Source organism: Bubalus kerabau, chromosome 6 (assembly GCF_029407905.1).
Source record: "Bubalus kerabau isolate K-KA32 ecotype Philippines breed swamp buffalo chromosome 6, PCC_UOA_SB_1v2, whole genome shotgun sequence".
NCBI lineage: Eukaryota > Metazoa > Chordata > Mammalia > Artiodactyla > Bovidae > Bubalus > Bubalus kerabau.
Genome location: NC_073629.1, coordinates 110,802,572 through 110,825,837, shown reverse-complemented (window position 1 = coordinate 110,825,837; position 23,266 = coordinate 110,802,572). Strand labels below are relative to the sequence as shown.

The window sequence follows — 23,266 nt, the reverse complement described above, 5'->3', positions numbered from 1 at the left end:
TTCTAGTGAGAGATACAGACTGGAGATAACAAGGTTGGGAGATAACGATGGGCAGGGAGTCATTAAAGTCTTGAAAGGGGATGAACTCACTAGTGAAGAGTGTAGCTAGGAAGAAAAGGTAGAAGCTACAACTCAGGATGAATAAGTGACCTTAAGGGTGTGGTTGAAAAGAGGGGAGATAGAAGAGAAGACTGAGAAAGGGTCAGAAAAGAGGAGAAATAAGCAAGAAGGAGTAGTCTTAAACTGCAAGGAAGTAGGGTGAGGAAAGCCACTGGGCAGGCAGCTTTTCTGGTCATTCTGGCCTTCCTAAGCCTACTGGGGAGAGCAGGAGATGCCCAGAGCTTGCACAGGCATCATAAGTCTCACTGGTCCTGGACGTTTCCCAAAGGCATCCACCGACCTGCATGCACACGCTGTCACACGTATACCTGTCCTGGAGCCTGATGTCTAGTGTCCTGTGGGGAAGAGGGGTCTCACCACAGACCCCCACATCCATGTAGATATACACACACATACTCCTGACTTCCCATCTGCCCTGGGCACGAGGTTGCAAAATTGCTGCCCAATTTTGCTTTCTCTATCACCTTAGCTGGTGGTTTCAGCTTCTGGAAAGTTCTTAGTGATGAAACTTTGGCTGTTTCTAGCCTCCTCCTTCCCCTAAAGCCTCCCAGACTGAGATGACCCAGACCTGAGCGCTGCACCCGAGGTGTGCCTTTTGCAAAACACCCCTCAGGTCTCCTCCACACACCTCCCATTCTCTATTTCCCTTTCTCCTCTAATCTAGCTCACTATTTTAATCTTTACTTTCTCATCCTCCACTTCATTAGAAAGGGGTCTAAGAAAACATCTAGTCCACTCTTCCCTCCCGTATTGTTGTTGTTGAAGTTGCAGAAACTGAGATCAGAGAGGAAAGGGGGCTTGCTCGGAATCACACAGTTCATCAGAGTCAGGACTAGATTCTAGGCACCTGAGTCTAAGGCAATACAGAATAGTGATTCTGAACACAGAAAGAGGCTAGAGGCAGACTGCTCCAGCTCTGCCACTTAGCTAGCTCCTTGACCTTGGGCAAGTCGTGTCACTTCTCTGTACCTCACTTATCTCACCTGAGAATAGGGGTGATAAGGGTTTCTATCTCATAGGGTTGTTGTGAGCATTAAATAACTCAATATTCATCAAGTATTTAGCATACAGTCTGACATAGTATGTAATAAGTTGTGATTATTTCTATTCAAACCTAGACAGCATATTAAAAAGCAGAGACATCACTTTGCCTACAAAGGTCCGTTATAGACAAAGCTATGGTTTTTCCAGGAGTCATGTACAGATATGAGAGTTGGATCATAAAGAAGGCTGAGCACTGAAGATGGATGCTTTCAAACAGCGGTGCTGGAGAATACTCTTGAGAGTCCCTTGGACAGCAAGGAGATCCAGCCAATCCTAAAGGAAATCAACCCTGAATACTCATTGGAAGGACTGATGCTGAAGGTCCAATACTTTGGCCACCTGATGTGAAGAGCTGACTAATTGAAAAAGACCCTGTTGCTGGGAAAGATTGAGAGCAGGAGGGAGAAGTGGATGACAGAGGATGAGATGGTTGGATGGACGTGAGTTTGAGCAAATTCCAGGAGATAGTGAAGGATGCGGAAACCTGGTGAGCTACAGTTCACGCGGTCGGGGAGTTGGACGTGAGTTAGCAACTGAACAACATTTCTACTCTGCCCTGGTCGGAGTATCTTCTTGCCATTTTTTTTTTAAATTTTTGGCAGTGCCACGTGGCATGTGGGATTTAAGTTCCCCAGCCAGGGATCTAACCCACACCCCCTGCCATGGAAGCACAAAGTCTTAACCACTGGACTGCCAGGGAAGATCCCAACTTATTTTTTTTTTAAACATTCCATCTGCTTTCTTAATTCTCATTCCCCTTACCATTTCTCTCATTTTGTTGTTCAGTTACTAAGTCGTGTCTGACTCTGTGACCCCATGGACTGTAGCACACCAAGATTCCCTGCCCTTCGTTATCTCCTGGAGTTTGCTCACGCTCACTTCATGGAGTCAGTGATGCTATCTAACCATCTCATCCTTTGCTGCCCCCTCTCATTTCCCTTTCTTTAATTCTTGTCCCTCTTCCTCAGGAAGGAAAGGCTGGGATTTGAAGTAAAGCAAAAGTGACTGCAGAGACTGGAACACATTTGACAGCCAGCCGGTGCCTGTCCTGGTAATACACAAACACACACCTGCGCATGTTATGCATGTAAATGCAATGACAGCACGCGGTCTGTATGGTGTCAGTTACAGCTTCCCGCAACATCCTTTGGAGATGACCCACCCACGCTCAATCAGCCCAGAACCTCAAGGCTGCAGAAATATCTTGAACCCTACTCAGATTGAACTCACGCCCAATCCCAGTGCCAGGCAACTCTCTGTGCAGTCAGTTTGTGTCTCCAGCTTCCTCAGACCTGGACTAAGTATTGGGAGTTACCAGCTGGAGGAAGCCTGAGTGAAGTAAGCACCCTCAGAGGGGTTTTTATCCAGAAACATGAAGAGGGGCTGGGATGGCCCCCAACTCACACACACACACACGCGCACACAGACTCATACGCCAATATATGTTTGCACAGGAGCCAGTGGGCTTGAGTCTGCAACTCACAAACCTCTTCCACTTTCAGGACTGCCCACCTCAACCATAATGGGGTGAGGTGGTTAGAGAAAGGACTGATACCCATTTTACAGACTGGCAAGCTAAGGCCGAGGAAGGGTAGTGCTTTGCTCCAAAGGCAAAGATGGGGCAGAGCCAAAGCAAACCAAGACCCTTGTGTCCCAACCTCGAATTTCTTCTCTGTTTCAAGGTAGCTGGGAGCTTTGAGCCTAGAAGGCGCTCAGACCAGCGCAGATTGGAACCAAGACTCTATCCTCTCCAGGGGGTCACGCCAAAGCCACGCCTCCTCTTGAGCAAGTCACTGGGGAGCTGGGAGAAAGCGGCCCTAGCGTGTCTCTTTAATGCGCGCCCCCGGAGGCCCCGCGCGCCCCCGCCACTATAACTGGAGTGCATGGAGCAAGCTGCCTTCAGAGAAAGAAGGCGGGCGCTGGGCACCCGTTGACCGACTTTTCCAAGTGCGATCAGCTCCCGTCCGACCCACATCCCGGCCCCATGGACCCGCCCGGGGGCACCCACTGCTGAGGACCAGATGCCGGGCGGGCTCCGGGCTGGGTTGAACCCGGCCACCGCACAGTGACCGCCCGCGGGTCCTGCAGGCTCCGCGCACCTCTTCCCGCAGCGCTCGCCGTCGGGCGAGGGCTCCGCCGCCGCCACGCCTCGCTCCCCGCGCTGCCTGCCCCATGCTGGTGCACACTTACTCCGCCATGGTGAGTAGTCTCGGGCACGGGGGCGTGCCCGGCCGGGGATCGGGCAGCCTGGGTGCTGGACCTTTCGTTCCGAGCCTCCCACTCCAACGAAATCTCGGATGGAGGGGGCCACAGCGACTGCGCACGCGGAGAACCGTGCTCACGGACTGTCCCCAGCCCAAGGTTCCCGCGCCCACGGGTCGTTCAGAGATAGACCTCGGGCCTCGGGAGCGGGCAGGACGGCAGCCGGCCCCTTGGGAGATGAGGAGGGTCCTTTCAGTTGCCGCTGGATCGCCTGACACGCCCCATTCCTTCCCCAGGAGCGCCCCGACGGGCTGGGCGCAGCGGCCGGCGGGGCCCGCCTGTCGTCACTGCCCCAGGCGGCCTACGGGCCGGCGCCGCCGCTGTGCCACACACCCACCGCCGCCGACTTCCAGCCGCCCTACTTCCCGCCGCCCTACCCGCAGCCGCCGCTGCCCTACGGCCAGGCGCCCGACGCCGCCGCCGCCTTTCCCCACCTGGCAGGGGACCCGTACGGCGGCCTGGCGCCCCTGGCGCAGCCGCAGCCTCCGCAGGCCGCCTGGGCCGCGCCCCGCGCCGCCGCCCGCGCCCACGACGAGCCGCCCGGCCTGCTGGCGCCGCCCGCCCGCGCCCTGGGCCTCGGCCCGCGCCGTGACTACGCCTCTGCTGCTGTGCCGCGGCTCCTGCAAGGCCTGACCGAGGGCGCGCACGGCCTGGCCGACGCGCCCCTCGGCCTCCCCGGGCTGGCGGCCCCGCCGGGCCTGGAGGACCTGCAGGTGAGGCCCGAACGGTCCGGGATGGGCCAGCATCCGCTGCGGTGACTTAGGACCTGGCGGGCGGCAAAGAGTGGCCAGTGCAGGAGCCCGCCCGACTTTTCTCCCAGCCTGCCGAGGATGCGCCCCACGTCCTGAGTTGGACGCTGCCTGGCCTTTCAGGCGGCCTGGCTCTGAGTCCGTGAGCCTGGGGTCTGGGTGGTGGCGACCCTTCGCCGAGTAAATGGACAGGGGCTGAACCACTTTGTCCCTCTCCGCTGGGCAATGTAGGGCATCTACATATGGCCAGTTCTGGTCTACTGGGGCAGCCTGTGCCTGGAGCGAAGAGAAGCGAAGGAATTGCCTGAAGTTCAAAATTGCCTCTTGTGAATTGCACAGCAAGGTTCCCAGGGCTCCAACTCGGCCGCAAATGCTGGAGCGCGGGTGAATCCCGGTCCCGCCCGAGGCCGCCGCAGGCGACCGGTGGTGCGCGTTGAGCGGAGCAGACAGCAGGGGCTTGGGAAACGACAAGAGACTATAGTCTACGAGCGCCCTTACCACTACCCTGTCCTATTTGCAGGCCATGGACGAGCCGGGAATGAGCCTCCTGGACCAGTCGGTGATCAAGAAAGGTAAGGAAGAATGGCGTGCCTCTGCCAGGGCAGAACTGGGCGAGATGGTGCAAGCCCTGGCACACAGACCCAACGTCTTCCCTACGACGCGTCCCTCATGTGCATCGCCGAGCTCGGTGGCCACCGGTCACTCTTTCCGGCCCAGTAGAGGGGCTGCAGAGGCTGCAAGCCTGGGCAGTTGGAGTGGTTGGTGAATTGGCCCCAGAGCCTACCAGCCCGGGTGCCCTGCGAGCCCGACCACGCTCACTTAGCTACCCTGGCGGCCAAGCCTGTGCAGGGGCCTGGCCTCTCCCTACCAAGGGGGAGGGCACTCTCTTAGATCTGGAGTTAATTTGCAGAACAAGTTAAACCACTTCCCTGTTTCCTAAGAGGTGGTAATAGGGGTGCTATTCCCATGGATGTCGCTAAATGATTTCCACTTTACGGAGCCTTACCATTTCCTAGCCTGCCAAGTTCTTTCTGCCTCTCCCTTCCCAGCAGGGCCTCCGGAGCCTTGTGGTTCCCTAGGGATTTTTTTCTCCATTGGGGAGCCTCTTTCAGTGTTCAGGATGAGGGGGTGGGTCTGTGAATATTGTGTCAGGCCGTGTGCAGGAGGGTCAGGGCCTGGTGTTGGTGTCTATGTGAGTTTGAAGTCCTGTACATGTCTGAAATATTCCTTTCCTAGGTGTCTTTCTAGTATTTCTTGGTGTCTCTTGCTGTTGAGTGTATAATGTGTGTCCATCATGTTGGTGTAGTTTCCATGCTTTGGGGGGTCAGGGCCCCTGTTGTGTCCAGGAACTTGTTTTTTGGCACTGAGGATCTCTAAGGATGGAGAGTTGCTCCCTGTTTATTTTCGGGGTGTTTGTGTCTCTTTAGTAAAATCCAGGGGTTTGAGATCTGCCCTTCACTGGCTCTTGGGACCTGTGAGTTCTGACGGTGACAGAGAAAGGTGAGAAAGACAGAGACAGGAAGCTCAGGCATCCAACAGGCTCCTTGAATCTAGGGAGGGGGCGGTGAAGAGAGGAATATGGGGGCACAGGCAAGCCCGCAGTGCCCAGGGCAGGCACAAGCTGTTTTTCAAACCAGTGAATTCAAGCCTGGGCTCAGTCTGCCCTCCCAGAGAGCACGTGGGGTGGGGAGGGACAGGGCTCGGGGCAGGACTTGGATTTACAAGACTTGGGGCTGGGAGTTAGCTGGACCACCTGGAGTATGTGTGGGGAAAGATGAGGGGATAGCCCACCCAGAACCTGGGGGAAGGGGGCACCAGGTACTGGGGCTGTGTTACCTGGAGGTAGGGGTTTGGGGAGGCTGCCTGGAGCCCCAGCAGAGGTGTGCGGTCAGAGCCAGCTCTTTGCTAGCGACCACTGCCTTGCTTTAGTGAATTTTTCCAAAACCGACGGAAGGAAGAACTTGTCTCCAGTGGCAAGAGCCTGCTGCGGGGCTGCGTCCATGAGGAGATGGTCTCCACGGTCTCAGTTCCCAGTTCCTGACTCCTGCCCGGACTCGGTGGATTAGGGGGGCCTAGACTCACCGACTCCCTGGGGTAGGTGCGCGTGTGCTAAATCAATTCAGTCGTGTCCAACTCTTTACAACCCTATGGACTGTAGCCCATCATGCTCTTCTGTCCATGGGATTCTCAGGCAAGAAAACTGGAGTGGGTTGCTGTGCCCTTCTCCAGGGGATCTTCCTGACCCAGGGATCAAACCCATGTCTCTTATATCTTCTGCATTGGCAGGTGGGTTCTTTACCACTAGCACCACCTGGGAAGCCCAAGGAACCTGGGGATTTCTGCTTTGGGGAAGGGTAGAAAAACCAGCTGGGCCTCTTGAGTACCTTAAACCCCAGTCCCCTGCTCAGAGCCAGGACAAGAGACTGGCTACAAAGAGGGACTAAAACTGCCTAAAACTCCCAGCCCCAAACTTCCATAAATTCTGGGTCCTATGGGTGAGCGAGGATCCCCCAAAGCAGCCCCAAGAACACAGGGAATGGGGCCAGGATTCGCGAGTGTTGCGCGCTGATGTTGCGCGCGAGTGTGCGGGATGGATGTGGGCGCCCGTGCTGTTCGGGATGTCGCCGTCGCGGGCGCGCACACCGGCCCGACTGCAGTGTCAGCCCGTGGGTGGCCCGGCGACCTGAGTTAGGGACTGCACGCTGGGAGCCCCAACCTGGACGGAGAGTCACAGCCCAGGGCAGTGCCGCAAAGAGGGAGGGGCGAGAGCTGGATCTCCCAAATGAAGGAAGAAGCTGGTTCCCAAGCGGCGAACTTGGCCTTTGGCTGGCGGCCGGCGCGGCTAGCCTTTGGGGAGGAGACGGAGTTCGTGCGGCACTTTGCGGCTTTGCAACCAGACAGGCGGAGCCCATCTGCGAAGGTCAGGCCTCGGAAAGCGCTCGCACGGGCGACCTAGCCGTGGCCACGCAGGTGGCCCAGTTGAAGCCCTGCGTCCTGGAGCCTCCACGCCCCACACAGCGGGTGATTTTCTTTTGCGCCCTCCGCAGTCACTGCGGGACTCCCGCCACGCCGCCAGCCAAGTGGGCGCGGTTGGTTAGCGTCCTTCTTCGCCCTCCGGTCTTTCCGAAGGCTTGGGGAGCCCCGGTCCCGTCCTGAAGTCCTCTGGCACCTGCCAGGAGCGATGGAGGACCGTCCCACTCCTGGATTTATAGAAAGTCCTGGAGTTACAGAATTATGGAAAACCCTGAAATTATAGAAACTCGTTCTTGGCTAGCTGCAGCAAGGACTTCATTCCTCCAGTTCCTCCTGGCCCTGGCGGGAGGGCAGCTGTGTCAGGGGCGGCTGAGGTCCTGGGTGTGAAAGGGCCAACAGGTTTAAAAAGGTTAAACATCTTTGTGGGTTTCTGACCACACAGTTACAGCTGGAGGGGAGTGGTTTGGGGATGAGAACTGAGGTGTTCCTCCTTCCCTCCGAGGAGAGTGAGTAGTTGCCGAATTACAGGCAGGGAAATCCCTTGCTGGGCTCTGTTGTCCACTCTCAGGGCAGGGGCTGATGTGAACAGTCACCCTTTCCTCTGGTCTCCCTGGCTCTGGGGAAGGAAAAGGGGAATGGGGAGTTTCTGGGCTTCAAAGGAGGGCCAGGATTGGGGTGAAATAAGTGAGGAACTCACTTGAAGCAAGATTGGGAGCTCAGTAATCAAGATAAATAATGTATCTTAGCACAATATTTTCTAAATTTTTGAATGCAAAGTATATCCACAATACACAGGATACCAGAATTTTACACAAAGATGGAATCTGACTCTCACTTCTACAACCCTACCTCACTTGCCTCCCAGGCTACCGTCGGCCACAGCATGAGACTAAAAAACCAGTGCAAATGAACTGTGGACTCTGCCTGAGGGCAGCATAGTACCCACAGGGCGGTGAAGGGTAAGAGTTATAGTTAAAAGAAAGGGAGGAGAGAATGGTAGGGGTGGGGATTAGGAGATACAAACTTACTCGGTATAAAATAAGCTATAAGGACAACACAACACAGAGGACATAGCCATTATTTTATCATGACTATAAATAGAATATATCTTTAAAAATTGTGAATTGTTATGTTGTACCCATGCATATTATGTAATATTGTACATCAACTATATCTCAATTAAAAGAAATTAAAATTTGAAATAAAAGAAACCCTCCAGGAACTTCCCTGGTGGTCCAGTGGTTAAGACTTCGAGCTCCCAATGCAGAAGGCATGAGTTTGATCCCTGGTTGGGAAGCTAAGATCACACCAGCCACATGATTCAGCCAAGAAATTAAAACATTTAAAAAAGAAACCCTCTAGCAGTTGGTGAGATGGAAACTTAACCAGCAGGTCCCACTGGGGAGGGTGAGGGAACTCAAGTGGGCTGGGAGGAGGGTCAGGACCCCTCCTGTCTGCTTTCCTCCTGCTTGTCTCTCTCCTTGCAGGCCTTCGATTGGTGGTACCCTAAGTGTGGTCTAAGGAACCACATGCATCAAATCCCCAGTGGGTGCTTGTTTAAGAAAATAAAGATTTCCTGGGCACCATCTCACATCTACTGAATGAGAATCCCTGGAAATATGGCCCTGGGACTTCATTTTTTTTAAACTGATTGATTGAAGTAAAATTTACATACCTGAAATTCACCAATTGGAAGAGTACAATTCGAAGATTTTTAGTACACTTACAGAGTTGTGTAACCATTACCACAGTCTGTTTTAAGACATTTCCAACACCCCCCTACCCAAATTCCTCTATTCTCGTTTGTAATTAATTCCTACTCCAAGCTTTAGGCAACCACTGATCTGCTTTCTGTCTATATGTTTGCATATACTGGACGTACTATATAAATGAAACACATATATAACTATGCCAACTTTTGCATCTAGCTTCTTGTACTTATAATATTTTTGAGGTTCATCTGTGTTGTAGATTTCATTAGTGGGTCATCCCTTTTTTATTGCTTAGTAGTACTCCATTGTATGGATGTAACGGATTTTGTTTATTCATTCCTCAGTTGATGGACTCTGGGTTTGTTTCCACTTTTTGGCTAGCATGAATAATGCTGCTGTGATCATTCACAATGCATCTTCGTGTGGACATATTTTCACTGCTTTTGAGTTCCTAGGAGTGGAATTGCGGGATTTTTATGAGTTTGTCTTTAATTTTTTAAAGAAACTCCCAAGCTGCTTTATAAAGCAGCTGTACTATTTTACATTCCTACCAAATAGATGTGAGGATTCCAGTTTCTTCACATCGTCAGCTGTGCTTCATATGTCTGTTTGATTATAGCCTTCCTGGTGAGTATCTCAGTATATTTTTAATTTGCATTTCCTTAATCACTAGTGATGTTGAGCTCTTTCTCATATGCTTACTAGCCACTCATATCTCATTTTTAGTGAAACATCTATTCACGTGTTTTGAATATTCTCTAATTGGGTTATTTATCTTACTATTGAATTATAAGAATTCATATATTCTGGATCCACATCCTTGATAAGATATAGGATTTGCAGATATCTTATTCAAGAGTATTTCATTCATTTTTTAAAAGAGACTCTTGCTTTTATTTATTTATTTGGCTGTGTGGGGATCTCAGTTGCATCACATGGTGTCTTCATTAGGTCACGAGGGGTCTTCTGTTGTGGCTCATGGGCTCTAGCTGTGGTATGTAGGTTCAGTTGTTGTGGTGTGTGGGCCCAGTTGCTCTGCCGCATGGGGGATCCTAATTCCCCAACCAGGGATCAAACCCACATCCCCTGCATTGCAAGGCAGATTCCCAACCTCAGGACCACCAGGGAAGCCCCTAATTTTCTTAATAGTATCTTTTCACGTGCAGAAGTCTTTTATTTTGATGAAATCCAATTTCATGATTTTCTTTTATGGATCACGTTTTGGTGTTGTATGAGGAACTCTTTACCCAATCCAAGGTCAGGAAAGCTTTTCTCCTGTATTTTATTCTAGAAAGAATTGCAGTTTTAACCAGCTTTCTGAGCATCTGTGGCACACTCCCCAGAATCAGTGGTCAGGACGTATCTCCCACGTGTGGACAGAGTGTGTAGACTTGCAGTGTGTGTGTGAGTCTTGTCTGCAGGCGTGTGTACATGTGAATGGCTTCCGCGTGCATGACCAGGGGGACACCATGTGTAGACCACTTCAGCTTCAGGACTCACTGTGGTATGGGAGACAGACGCCAGGGTCCCTGCCTTGTAATCTGTGCTAGTTAATTCCCACCTTTATGACTGCTCTTTCCCCAGGCCACCTGCTTCCCTGCCTAACCCTGGCTTCACACCCATCATTTTTGAAGGAAGAAGCTCTGAGGGGAAAGACACAGACAAGTGGGGGGAGAGGGAGGAAGTAGCAAAGTCTCTAATTCATATACACAAACACTTGTCCACCTGTCCTGCACTACGCTAGCTGTAGACTACCTATGTCTGCATAAATCTGGCATATACTCTATGTTTAAATATATCAACAGTAGCAAAAGCATCTGCAGATTCCTGCAACACTGGAGAAGGGCAGAGCCTGTGTGTATAGAGCTGGGCTCACTGCTGTTAAGTGTACACACGCACAGGTTCACCCTCGTTGCTGTATAGCAGTGCAAGTAGTTTTTATGTATAGACATTTGTGTGACACGTGTGCTCACATATGTCCCTGTTTGCACATGCACAAATGGCTTCACCCAGCTTTGGTCTCTCTCCTGGTACAGAGCCTGGCCTCAGGGGTCTCCAGACTTTAATAAAAGCTGGAGGGAGGAGGCTGCTGGGGGAGAGAAGAATTTTCTATTCTTCTGACCATTCCCTCTGCCTAGGAGTCATGGGCAACCAGACAGTCTCTTTGGCCTTCTTGTTAATTTATTAATTCATAATTTTATTTTTTAAGTCAAGCTTGAGGTATAATTTACATATAGTACAGTTCACCCTTTTAAAATGTGCATTTCTATGCATTTTTTTAAAACTAAGTTTTTATTTGACTGTGGTGAGTCTTAGTTGTGGGATACGAAATCTTAGATCTTTGTTGCAGCATATGAGATTACACATGGGATCTAGTTCTTAGCCACTGGACCACCAAGGATGTCCCTAAACTTTTGAATCAGTTGCCAGTGTTTAAAAATCCAGGGAATTCCCTGATGGTCCAGAGGTTAGGATTCCATGCTTCCATTGCATGGGGTGTGGGTTCAATCCCTGGTCAGGGCACTAAATTCCCATAAGCTGCACAGTGCAGTGAAAAAAAAATAATCCAGAGATATCACCTAGAAACCTCAAATTTTGGTCTTACCAGCAAAAACAAAACAAACCAAAAACCTGAACAAGCTAAGAGTTCTGGCAATGTTGGTGTGTCCTACATGGTAACCCTCTCCCATATCTCACTTACTTCTATTAACTGCTGCGCTCCCCTCTTTGAAGTCTACAACTGTGCTGTCCACTGTAGGATCTACTGGCCGTGTGTGGCTACAGAGCATTTGAAATGTGGCTAGTCCAAATTAAGATGGGTTGTAAGTATAAAATATGTGTTGAGTTTTGAAGACCAAGTACAGGAAAATAATGTAAAATAGCTCATTCATAATTTTCAAAATATTGATTGTATGACTCAGTGATAATATTTTTATTTATTGGAGTAAGTAAAATATATTAAAACTAGTCTTAATGTGTTTCTCACTTTTTAAAAATGGGGCTTCTGGAAAATATAAATTTATATATGTGGCTCAGAGTGTATTGCTCTTGGACAGTGTGGTTGAGAGCCTAAAGGGCAGATGGAGGACCAGGCAGGATAGGTAGGGAGGGCTGGACAACAAGCCAGGTCCCACTTAAAGAAAATTTGGCCACTCTGTGCAACATGTGGGATCTTAGTTTCCTGACCAGGGATGGACCCGTGTCCCCTGCATTGGCAGTCAGATTCTTAACCCCTGGAGCACAAGGAAGTCCCAAGAAGGGCGCTCTGACAGTTTTGGTCATCATCAGAGGCCAGGCCCATCTCTGTTCCTTATTGCTGAGCCAGCTTAACTATTAATACTTTGAACTTTAAGTTTCTTTATCTTGAAATGGGGATAGAAAATACCATTTACTCCATAGACCTGTTAATGTGAAGCCCTTGGTATACGGTTGGCACTCACTGGAGGGTAGGCAGCATCATTCTGCTCAGCTATGGAGCTAGAATTTGATTCTCAGGCACTGATGAGTTCTAGGCTGGGGAGTGATGGATGTTTCAGAAAGATCCCTCTGGAGCAGGGGCTGTGCAGAAATTCAGGTGGGAAGTGAGTGAGTGTCCCTCCATACCTGTGGCTGCATCCAGGCACGTGGAGAAAAGAAAGCCCTAGGCCACGGTGATGGGTGGGATGGGGTGGGAGAGGGCGGGTTGGAGGGCCTCACTGAGGTTTCCGGCTGGGCGAAGGCAGGGATGGTTTCAGTGCACATTCAGAGAAGGGAAAGCTGGAGGGGCTCTGGAGGGGCCCTGGCCCAGGGACTGGGCCAGGCTTGCTTGCCTCTGGCCTTCCCAAGGCTTAGCACAGTTCCCCGCACACCGGTGCTCAGCGAACATTTTGCCAGATGACTGGAGGGCCAAGTGCCGCCTTTGAGACCACAGTCCAGGGCTTACTACTGGTACTAAGTCTATCGGCTACATGATTTCGGGCACATTATTTCACCTCTCTGGGCTTCAGTCTCTCATCTGTAAAATGGGGATAATAAACGTAGCCTCTCGTTCTGAGGATTCAGTGAGGTTATTGGTAGAAGCACAGTATATAGTATAGTGAGTGCTCATTGACTCTTGGCCTCAGGATCTCCACTTGATCCCCCTCCCCAAACACAGAAAGCCTGCCTTTTCTACTAAGGCTCTCACTTCCTTGAAAGAAGGAAAGCCCAAGGGGAAACAAGTACCTCTGTCGTTCCCCCTTCCCCCTGAGGCTTAGCAGGAGAATGGAGGTTAGACTTCGGGAAGAACTTTCTTTTAGAGCCAAGAGTGTCCAAATGCGAGTTAAAAAGTAAACTTCTCAGATTCCCTTCCCTGCCCTTCATAGATATTAGTACAAAATTAGAGAGTATTGGAGGAGGGAACAATAGGGGATGTCTCTTTATTCCTCAACTCCTTGACATCCCAGAGTGACTTAGCTGGAAGAGGGCCAGGGTTGGGGGCCTAATGGGGCCATAACCTCCCTGTCCCTGGAATGGGGGAGTCCAAAGCCCCCAGGCCTTTCACTGACCTGAGATGGTGGGGGAGACATGGGGATCGCAGGTGAGTGGGAGCAGGGAATCAGGGACTCCTTATGATCGCATAGATCTGGCTGGGCCCTGCTGCAGTGACCCAGAAATCCAGTCGCCAGCTCACATTCCATTTGCTTATTTCCAACACCCTCCGTGATCATGCATGCCCAAACTCCCAAGACTGCTGAGGCTGTTTGATTTTCAACAGGGAACCAGCCTGACTCAATGAAGGGAGTCGGGGTTCCAGAGCCAGAGAACTTTGAGTTTCATTTCCACCACCCATTGGCTGAGTGAACATGAGTGAGTCACGTTAACCTCATCATGCTTCAGTCTCTTCCCTTGTAAAGCGGGGTTAGTAGAACCTCCTTCTGGAAGGTGCTGGGACGTGCAGAAGCAGCTGTGTGTGCACAGCATGTGAGCGCGGTGCCGACTCGCAGCTGGCACCTCAGCAGCACGCTCGCATCCCAGCTGGCCAGTGCCCTGTCGTCCCCTGCTCAGTGTTGTCTCTCTCCCTTGCTCTCGCTTCTGCTCCACAGTCCCCATCCCCTCCAAAGCCAGCAGCCTTTCGGCCCTCTCACTGGCCAAAGACAGCTTGGTTGGCGGCATCACGAACCCCAGTGAGGTCTTCTGCTCCGTGCCCGGCCGGCTCTCTCTGCTCAGCTCGACGTCCAAGTACAAGGTGACGGTGGGGGAGGTCCAGCGGCGACTCTCACCTCCCGAGTGCCTCAATGCCTCTCTCCTGGGTGGTGTCCTTCGCAGGTAGGAAGGCCAGCCCACAGCTCCCTGCCCAGGGTCAAGGCTAAAACCTGTGGTCCTTTCAGACTTCCTCAGGGGTTTGGAGAGGGGACGGCCCCACCCCAGGACACACAGGGTCATCTCCACCTCAGTCTCCCAGCAGGATTATGTATGCTCTCTGGACAGGCCTATGTCCTTGGCAGCTCCCATGGGTCTGCAGGCTGGAGGGTCAGGGGTAGAGAAGAGCCTGGGATGCAGGACTCAGCCACATTGGGCATGATGGAAAGGCTGGGTTAGGGGAAGGGACAGCCCCCACCCCACCCAGAAAAAGGATCCCCAGGACTTAAGGCCCATTCCCTGTGTCAGGTACAGGCCTCTCTGGTGTGTGTGTTCTGAGCAGGGAGCATGGGGTCCATGGTTTGTCTTCATAATTGGGCCTGTCTCTGTGTATGTCCTTGTGCCTGGGTAGGTATTTCTGCTTCAGGACTATGACTTTTGATGTATTTGAGGATAGTGTTTGTGTGCATGCTTGCATGTGTGTTTGTATGTGTATGTGGTGTAGGGAGAGGACAGGAGTATATATTTCCATGAGTGTGAGTTTCCTGTTACTTTCAGGGGGATGTGTTGGTTAGAGTATGTTCTACTCTGTGGGTCTGTGTGAGTATATGCTTACCCTTGTGTGGGGCTTCCCAGGTGGTGCAGTGGTAAGGAGTCCCCCTGCAAAGCAGGAGGGTTCAGTCCCTGGGTCAGGAAGATTCCCTGGAGTAGGAAATGGCAACCCACTCCAGTATTCTTGCCTGGAAAATTCCATGGACAGAGGAGCCTGGTGGGCTACAGTGCATGGGGGTCGCAAAGTCGGACACGACTGAGTGACTGAGCATGTACCCTTGGGTAGGAGCTGCATTTGTTCAGGTGTGGGAATATCCCCTTATTCCTGGTCTCTGAGCATCCCAGAGTGGCTTGTATGAGTCCATAGGTGTCTGCACAAATGTCCCTGGGCTCCTGACTTGGTGTGGACATGTGTTTCTGTGTCCTGGATATCTGAGACTGTGTGTCTGTCTCTATTGGTGTGCATGTCTGTTCTTGGTCCTCAGTGTGTTTCATCTGTGTGTGTGTCTATGTGCCCCTGGGCAGCTGTGTGTATAACAATGTCTTCCATATATCTCTCTGTGTTTCCCATTTGTCTCTGGGCCTGCTTGTCCCTGGGTAGCTGTGCTGATGTACACAGGTGGGAGAAAGAACCCTGAGATGCTGGTCCATCCTGCCCCACCCTGGGCTGTCCCTGCTATTGGGAGGATTAGGGAGAAATGAGGCGGTTCCTGGAGCTGGGTGTAGGGCCCCCTTTCCCATTGTGGCTGCAAACCCAGTGAGATTAGGAAGAGATTGGGATCGGGCAGGTGGAGACCCCAGCGTGTCCCCAGGGCCAGGCCCAAGCCTTGCAGGGTTGGTGGAGGCAGCAAGGCCCTGTTGGCTCACTGAGCATCCATGATTCTCTGTTCATAGTGTGTGTGTCTCTCTGTGTACACGCCCAGGGCCAAGTCCAAGAATGGAGGCCGGTGCCTGCGCGAGCGGCTGGAGAAGATTGGGCTCAACCTGCCAGCTGGCCGTCGCAAGGCCGCCAACGTGACCCTGTTGACTTCGCTAGTGGAGGGTGAGGCCCGAGGAGCCACGAGCCACCACCCAGTGTGACTGTGTGTGACTGTCTCAGATGCAGGAGGGCGTGTTTAGTCATATGTGTGTTCTCTGTGCCCCATATGTAAGGGGTGTGTGTGAAATATGCGGGCAGTCTTTACGTGTATATGCAGCACACAGGTACATGTGCTGGTGCAGCAGAGTGTGCGTGTGAGTGTGTGTGTGTATGTGAGGAAGAGTGGCCAGTGTGTGAATGTGGTAGAGATGAGGGGGTTAGAGTCCCCTCCCTGGAGGCTGGTGACTCTGAGCTCAATCATCTTGAGTTCTCAAGCTCAGCTCCCACCCCTGAGCTCAGAGGCCTTCCGAGAAGGGAGGGCAGTGTGGTTGCAACTAGAGCTGAGAGGGGAATCGGAAGAAGAGAGAAACATATATAGAAGCAGAATGGAGGCTAGCCCTGGCCAGGGGTTGGAGGGTCCAGGCTGTGCTCCGGGCTCAGAGGTACACCTGGCTGTAGTGATGTCTCATCTCTGCCTCCCCTCCCCCTAGGAGAGGCTGTACACCTGGCCCGAGACTTTGGCTACGTCTGTGAGACCGAGTTCCCAGCCAAGGCAGCTGCCGAGTACCTGTGCCGGCAACACGCTGACCCCGGGGAGCTGCATGGCCGCAAGAGCATGCTGCTGGCTGCCAAGTGAGTGAGGGTGCCGCGCACAGGCTGCCATGGGTGCCCTACACGGGCACATATGGGTACAGGGCACAAACACAGGTTCCGAGTGCAGGCATAGTGGGCACCACGTGTACCTGTGATGGACACACGGTGCGTGATCCACTGCACACACCTAGGCTCCATGCTGCACGTGACGGGACACACGTGGACATGTGAGCACATCTGAGTTCTGTATGTCACAAACACAGTGTCAGGACAGGCTTACACAGAAGCCCAGGTGGGGGTACCACGCCCCCATGGCACCACCAGCCCATCCCATTGAGGGTCTGAGGGCCTCTAGCCTTGCGCCCCATGCCTGAGCCTTGCCAGTCAGCCCCTCTGCTCCTGTGACCTCCATCAGGGCACCCAGCCAGGTCCCTATTTTGACCCTACTTTGTCCTTACTTCACACCTGACCCCTCTACAAGTCTCACGGATGCCTCCCTCACCCCACCCACATGCCACTGCAACGCTGGTCTCCTAGTCTCACTCCTGGACATTTACCCCAGCGCCCCTCTGTTCCCCCAGCCTTCCTGCCCCGCACATGCACTGCTCTCTGCCCAAGAGCCTTCAAGGGCTCCCACTGTTACTGCATTGATTTTCAAACTAGGTGCTACTGGGACGCTGCAGGGCCTGTGTAATGAACTGATGTTTGATGAAGATTTAGTTTTTAGGAAGGGTTCCCTCGCGAGAAGAGACAGACACAGGGCAGTTTGAAAACCACCGTTCTGTAAAATCCAGACTCCTTTGAGGACCCCCATAATGTGGTCTGCACAAACTCCACCCACTCCACCTGACCCTCTTGCTCTCTCCTGCCCTCCCATTCTTGGGCTTGCTCTTCCGCTTAGAATGACATTCAGGCCTTCCACCTAAGGCAGTTCTTCATATCACAACTCCATCCTCCCTTCTTCACAGTTCCCTCAAATGCGCTAGGCAGAAATGGACTCACAGACTCATGGGACTGCCATGACTCATGGGACTGCCATGACTCATGGGGCCTTTGAGACTGTTCATATTGGAGCTGGAGAAACGTGTCTAGGGCAGGACCCACCTCACGCATTAATCAGCTAACTCACCAAGCCCTTCCTGGGTCCCAGTCACGTCTAAGATGCTGACTGGGTTCCTTGGTGATGCAAAGGGAAGACACAAGTGGTTCTCCTGCCTGAGGTGGACGCAGGATGCATAGAGAAATGAATGATGGCTGCAGAATGGAGTTGGATTCAACTTCCAGCCTAGTCACTTGGACAGGTCATCTAATCGTCAGAAACTTAACGAGTTTCCTCTTCCATGTGACAGGGATAACAATATAGATTGTTGTGAGATTAAGTGAGCTGATACAGACAGTGTGCTTGGCACAGAATCCAGGCCTCAATTCATATTCACTGCTATTATTTCAGTTATTTAAGGCAGATTCTGGATTGTTCCCCCAATAATTTCATAAACAAAGCTCTTGAAGCATTGGCTGTTTTGGGTGCAGGTGTGGGTAGGAGAGAGAATCAAGGAAAGTTTCCTGGACAAGGCAGGAGTTGAGCTGGACTTGGAATGTGGGCAGAATATCCACAGGAAAAGAAATTGTAGGATATTGGCATGTGCTGTTTATTAGCTGTGATATTGGGCAAGTCAGTTACCATCTCTGAACCTTCATTTAATTTTCTGTAACATGGGTATGATCATCATTTGTAGACTGTTGGGTCAGCAATCATATATATGATATCCAGCTGAACTCAGACCTCTGTCTCTAACCTCTGACCCTCCTTCCCCCACCAGGCAGATCTGTAAGGAGTTTGCAGACTTGATGGCTCAGGACCGTTCACCGCTGGGCAACACTCGCCCAGCGCTCATCCTGGAGCCGGGAGTGCAGAGCTGTCTGACGCACTTCAGCCTCATCACCCATGGTTTCGGCGGGCCCGCCATCTGTGCTGCCCTCACTGCCTTCCAGAACTACTTACTGGAGTCACTCAAGGGGCTGGACAAGATGTTTCTAAGCAGTGCGGGCAGTGGGCACGGTGACACCAAGGCGTCAGAGAAGGATGCCAAACATCGGAAGTAACCGCTTGCCCCACCCCATCCCTAAGGGGCTCCCAAGATCTGAAATGAGGTCTTTCCTCCTGGGGGTGGGCCTGAAAGCATTCAAAGGTGGGGCTGGAGTCAGACCAGAAAAAGAACATTCCTCCAGAAGCCCATGAATTAGGGGTCTGGGTTGGAGAAGGGGAAGTGGCCTCTTGTGCTGTGTTGATAAGTTAAGCACCCAGGTGTTTGCCTCCTGTGTGCAATCTTCTGACCCTTGACTGCTGAGAAGGGCTTGAAGAGGAGGTTGGCACAGAAAAGCCTGGTTCTTGGGGCCAGTGCTGCCCATGAGGGTGCCTGGGCAGTGATGGGTGCCCCCAGGGGCCAAGGCCTTGCTGTTTTTACTGAGACCAGGAGAGAAATGAACAAAGCAGAGGTGCTGCTGAGGAGCTGGTGTGCTTCACCTCAGTCTCCTACCCCCAGAAAAGGGGTGCTGGCAGAAGGCCCCAGTGGATTCTTTGCATCGCTGCCACTCTTCTAAAGAAGTGGGCAGGAGGGACCCTCAAGAACAGGGAAGATAAAGCACAAATTGGGTGACTTGAATCCAGGCTGCACTTCAGTCCTGCTGCTGTCTGTCCTATTTATTTATCATTACAGTTTAAACATGTCCAGTGCAGCTTATTCATCCCAGTGAGCTGAGGACTCTCGTTTCACTGTCTTTGCTCACACACCAAGATGTGCAGCTACGCTAGGATGGAGAGGCTGTTTTTGCTCGCAAAGGGCTATGGGTGGGCCGGGAGGGAAGAAGGATGTCAGGGACTCTGAGGTTTTGGCTGAGTTTTGTATTTACGGTTGTTTCTCTTGACCCTGCAGTCAGCGTTACCTGCCCAACTCTCAGACTGCTTTCTCATTCTCTCAATAAAACCTTTCACTGGATATGAAGCCCTCCCTGTCCTTCTTCAGTCCAGGCCTGGATTTGCCTCCCCAGATGGCAAGGTCACAGGGGAGAGACAGGGCCTGGAAACTGGGGGAAGGGGGTGGAGTGTATAAGGGGGAAATCTTGGAGGGGGCTGTGGGCACCACTGTGTGAGGGGATGCAGACCGTGGGTCTGTCTGGCTTGTCAATGTGGCTATTAGTTCTGTGTGTGTGTGTGTGTGTGAGATAGAAGTGAATCCTGTGTGTGTGGTGGGGGTGGCGGTATGTTGTTGTGTGGGTGAAGGTGTCAGTCTGGCTGTTAGGTCTATGTGATGTGTTACTATGATCGTTGGTGGTGTGTCAATGTGAATGCTGATGACTGTCTATCTGGCCCATTCAAGTCTAGCTTCTTTTTCTTCTTGAGGATTTCCATTTTTCTTGCCTGCACCTTCAGTCTCTCTGTCCCTACTAGATCATTCCCTAAAGGACACATTCTAGGATCTCGTACCTTACCAAACATAAATCCTTTCCTTTTAAAGAGTTCTTAAAAAGATTATGACACCCCTCCTTCCACTTCCCCACCCCCAATTCACTCCTCAACCCACTCTACTCCGGCTTCTACCACTACCAGCCTACGGACATCCACTCAGCAAGGTCATCAGTGGCCACAAGTCCAAAGTCCCCTCTTCTGGACTTGGCAGCATTTGATATGGGTGACTACTTGCTGTCTTCTGAAACACTCCCTACTCATGTCCAAAATGGAGTACTTGACTCAAGTACTCAGATCTTGACCTGGCCACCTTCCTGACCTCAGTAAATGGTGCCACCCTCTATACCCAGTTCCTCAAGCCAGAAACTAGGAAGTTGAATTTGATTCTTTCCGTATATCCTATCCATCACAAAGTCCATCCAGATAGAAGAGTCTCCTCTGCTGCCACCCTGGCCTTGGGATACTACAGTAGTCTTCCAGCTGGTCTGTTTTCATTGGTGCACCTTACTAAAGCCCTGCCAGCAATCGAGACACTGCCCGCTTCTTCAGCCACATCCTAAAGTACTCTCTGCTCTTCCTTTGCTCCAGCCACACCGGCTCCCTTTCGGCTCCTCAGGCCACTTTTACGCCACAGGGCCACTGCGGTTGCCTTTCTCTTTGCCTGGAGTTCTCGTCCCCCGTTCCTTATAGGTGTGCCGGCAGAGACAGATGGTCAGGGGGTTCACAGAAATGAGAGGACTGGGAATCATCTCCCAGGGGAAAGGTCCAAAGATGCGACTGCTTCTCCCAAGAAGGTTCCCTGCCTCAACCTACACATATGAAAGGATGGGAGGAAAGGCTGGAAGTATGTTCTGCTTTAATGAAAGACCTGGACCTGGCAAGAGACGTTCTACTACTAACTAAAATTATTTTAGACTACAGGAAGTTGAGGGAATTAAATGAAGTAAGACATATGGCACTTAGACTATTTCAGCACCCCCTTCCATTTCTTAGGGGTTCCTTGTCAGCTTCCTCAACCTCTTCACTAGTCAGAGCTAAGCTTCCCTACCCTGAGGCAAAACAGCTGCTCTCTTCTCCAACCTATCCCCTCTCACCCCAAGCATGGGAAGGAATAAATTGTTTCCAGTGTATTAATCACCTGAAAGCAGATGGGAACCAATTGGGAGACCATTCTGAGTGGTGTTTGGCCAGAAGTGTTAAAGCATCAGTGCACTCCCAGTGTTTTTCAACTTCAGAAAATCGATTAAGAAGGACAAAGCTGGCATTAAAAAAAAAAAATCTAGTAGAGATAACAGATTAGAAAATATCAGGGTGCACTGCACCACAACCCAATCATACATATATACGTATCTGTAAGAAAGATTTCAGGAAGCAATGCTTACCCTTTATACAGTAGGTATGAAGTAAAAAACATGCTGAGGCTATATCAATTCAATGGGCCATGGGCTTTATGAGGTATAGAAGGAAAGGAAATTGAGGAGCTGGGTTGGGAGAGGATTATGAAATGCTTAGCATGCCAAAACATTTTCAAAGTCACTCAGTCGTGTCTGACTGTTTGCAACCCCACGGGCTATACAGTCCATGGAATTCTCCAGGCCAGAATACTGGAGTGGGTAGCTGTTCCCTTCTCCAGGGGATCTTCCTCACCCAGGGATCAAACCCAAGTCTCCCACATTGCAGGCGGATTCTCTACCAGCTGAACCACAAGGGAAGCCCAAGAATACTGGAATGGGTAGCCTATCCCTTCTCCAGCAGATCTTCCTGACCCAGGAATCAAACCGGGGTCTCCTGCATTGCAGGCAGATTCTTTTCCAGCTGAGCTATCAGGGAATATAAATAGAATAGAATAAAGTTGTTTTGTTCTATAAGCAATGGAAACCATCAGAAAGTGTTAAGTAAGGAGAGGAATGGATGATCCAGTTTTTAGAGTACAGAGAAAAAACTGGAAAGGGAGGAGATTAAAAGTAGAGAGAAGCTAGAAAGCTGTTAAAGTAGTCTGAGAAAGGGAGTTAGGCCTAGGGGTTAGGATTTCGGGCTTTCCCTGCTGTAGCCCAGGTTCAATCCTTGGTCAGGGAACTGAGATACTGGAGATGGAGAGTTTCATTAAAAGATTTAGGAAGTCAAATGCGAGAACTTGGTAACTCTGTGAAGGCAGGAAATAAGGCAACAAAAATGATGCCCAGCTAGATGCAGTGAGGTATGCTGGATCATATCCTAGAATAGAAAAAACATTAGTGGAAAAACGTGGAATCTGAATAAAGGCTGGAGTTTAGTTAACACTCATGTGCCAACCAATGTTTCTTAGTTTTACAAATGTATTGTGGCTAACATGTTAATAGGGAAAACCAGGCGAGGAGTATAAGGACACTATCTATGCATTATCTTTGCAACTTTTCTATAAAACTAAATTTATTCCAAAATAAGCTTATCGAAGATAAATGATGCCTAAGTTTCTGGCTTGGGCACTTGGGAGCCAGGGGCTGGTGGTAAGGCTCAGCTTTAGACATGCTGAGTTTGATGTCCTGTGACTACAGGCTGAGATACCTAGGATTAAGTGTATATCGAGCTTAAGAAAGAGATCTGGATTGGAGAAAACAGACCGGAGGTCAGGCTGGGCTGGTGGCCTTCCCTATGAAATTGCCTTGCAGACACATATTCAAAGGCAGAGAACGATTTCCTTCTTAGTGAGGCCTGGATGCAGAATAACAAGTTTATCAGTGATCCTATACTTATTGGGACTTCCCAGGTGGCACTAGTGGTAAAGAACCTGCCTACCAATGCAGGAGACGTAAGAGACGCAGGTTCGATCCTTGGGTCGGGAAGATCCCCTGGAGAAGGAAAAGACACCCACGTATTCTGGCCTGGAGAAGTCCATGGGGTTGCAAAGAGTCGGACACGAATGAAGTGACTTAGCACGCGTGCATATGTTTACAGAGCACTCACCACATGCCAGGCCCTGCTCCAAATGCTTTACATTAGCACGTGGAATCCTCGTACAGTTCTATTTTACAGATAGGAAAACCATGAAGCAGGACTGCTTACACTTTAGTAGTGGCACTCAACTGGGGCAAGCATCAGAATCACCTGTGGAGCTTTAAAATAGATGTCTTAGAGAGTCAGGAAGCTAGCCAAAAGCTCACACCTATGCATAGTGATGGTGGTGTCGAACTAATGATGAACGAGGCATGGTCATGTGAATCATCTCTTTCTCCCACTTATTCAATGATTAGCTTGCTTCTTATGGTGGTACAAGGCATTTACCACTGGTGTACTAAAAAGTATATGGCATTCAAATCTGATAGTAATTCAATACTGTTAACACAAATGTGCTATCTACAGGGAGTAAATTAGACAGATGATATATTTCACCCCAGATAAACAAAAAACCTATTGTATG

The 23,266-nt window shown here is 51.0% G+C and overlaps 1 protein-coding gene across 1 annotated transcript; it reads left to right on the top strand.

Annotated features, from left to right (window-relative positions):
* Window positions 1–3,336: 3,336 nt before the first annotated feature.
* TFAP2E (transcription factor AP-2 epsilon) lies at window positions 3,337–18,506 on the top strand. The gene is made up of 7 exons (XM_055587020.1): window positions 3,337–3,363; window positions 3,663–4,139; window positions 4,696–4,747; window positions 13,924–14,146; window positions 15,655–15,773; window positions 16,301–16,442; window positions 18,224–18,506. The coding sequence occupies exons 1-7, from the start codon at window positions 3,337–3,339 to the stop codon at window positions 18,504–18,506; spliced, it is 1,323 nt and encodes a 440-aa protein (XP_055442995.1).
* Window positions 18,507–23,266: the final 4,760 nt, after the last annotated feature.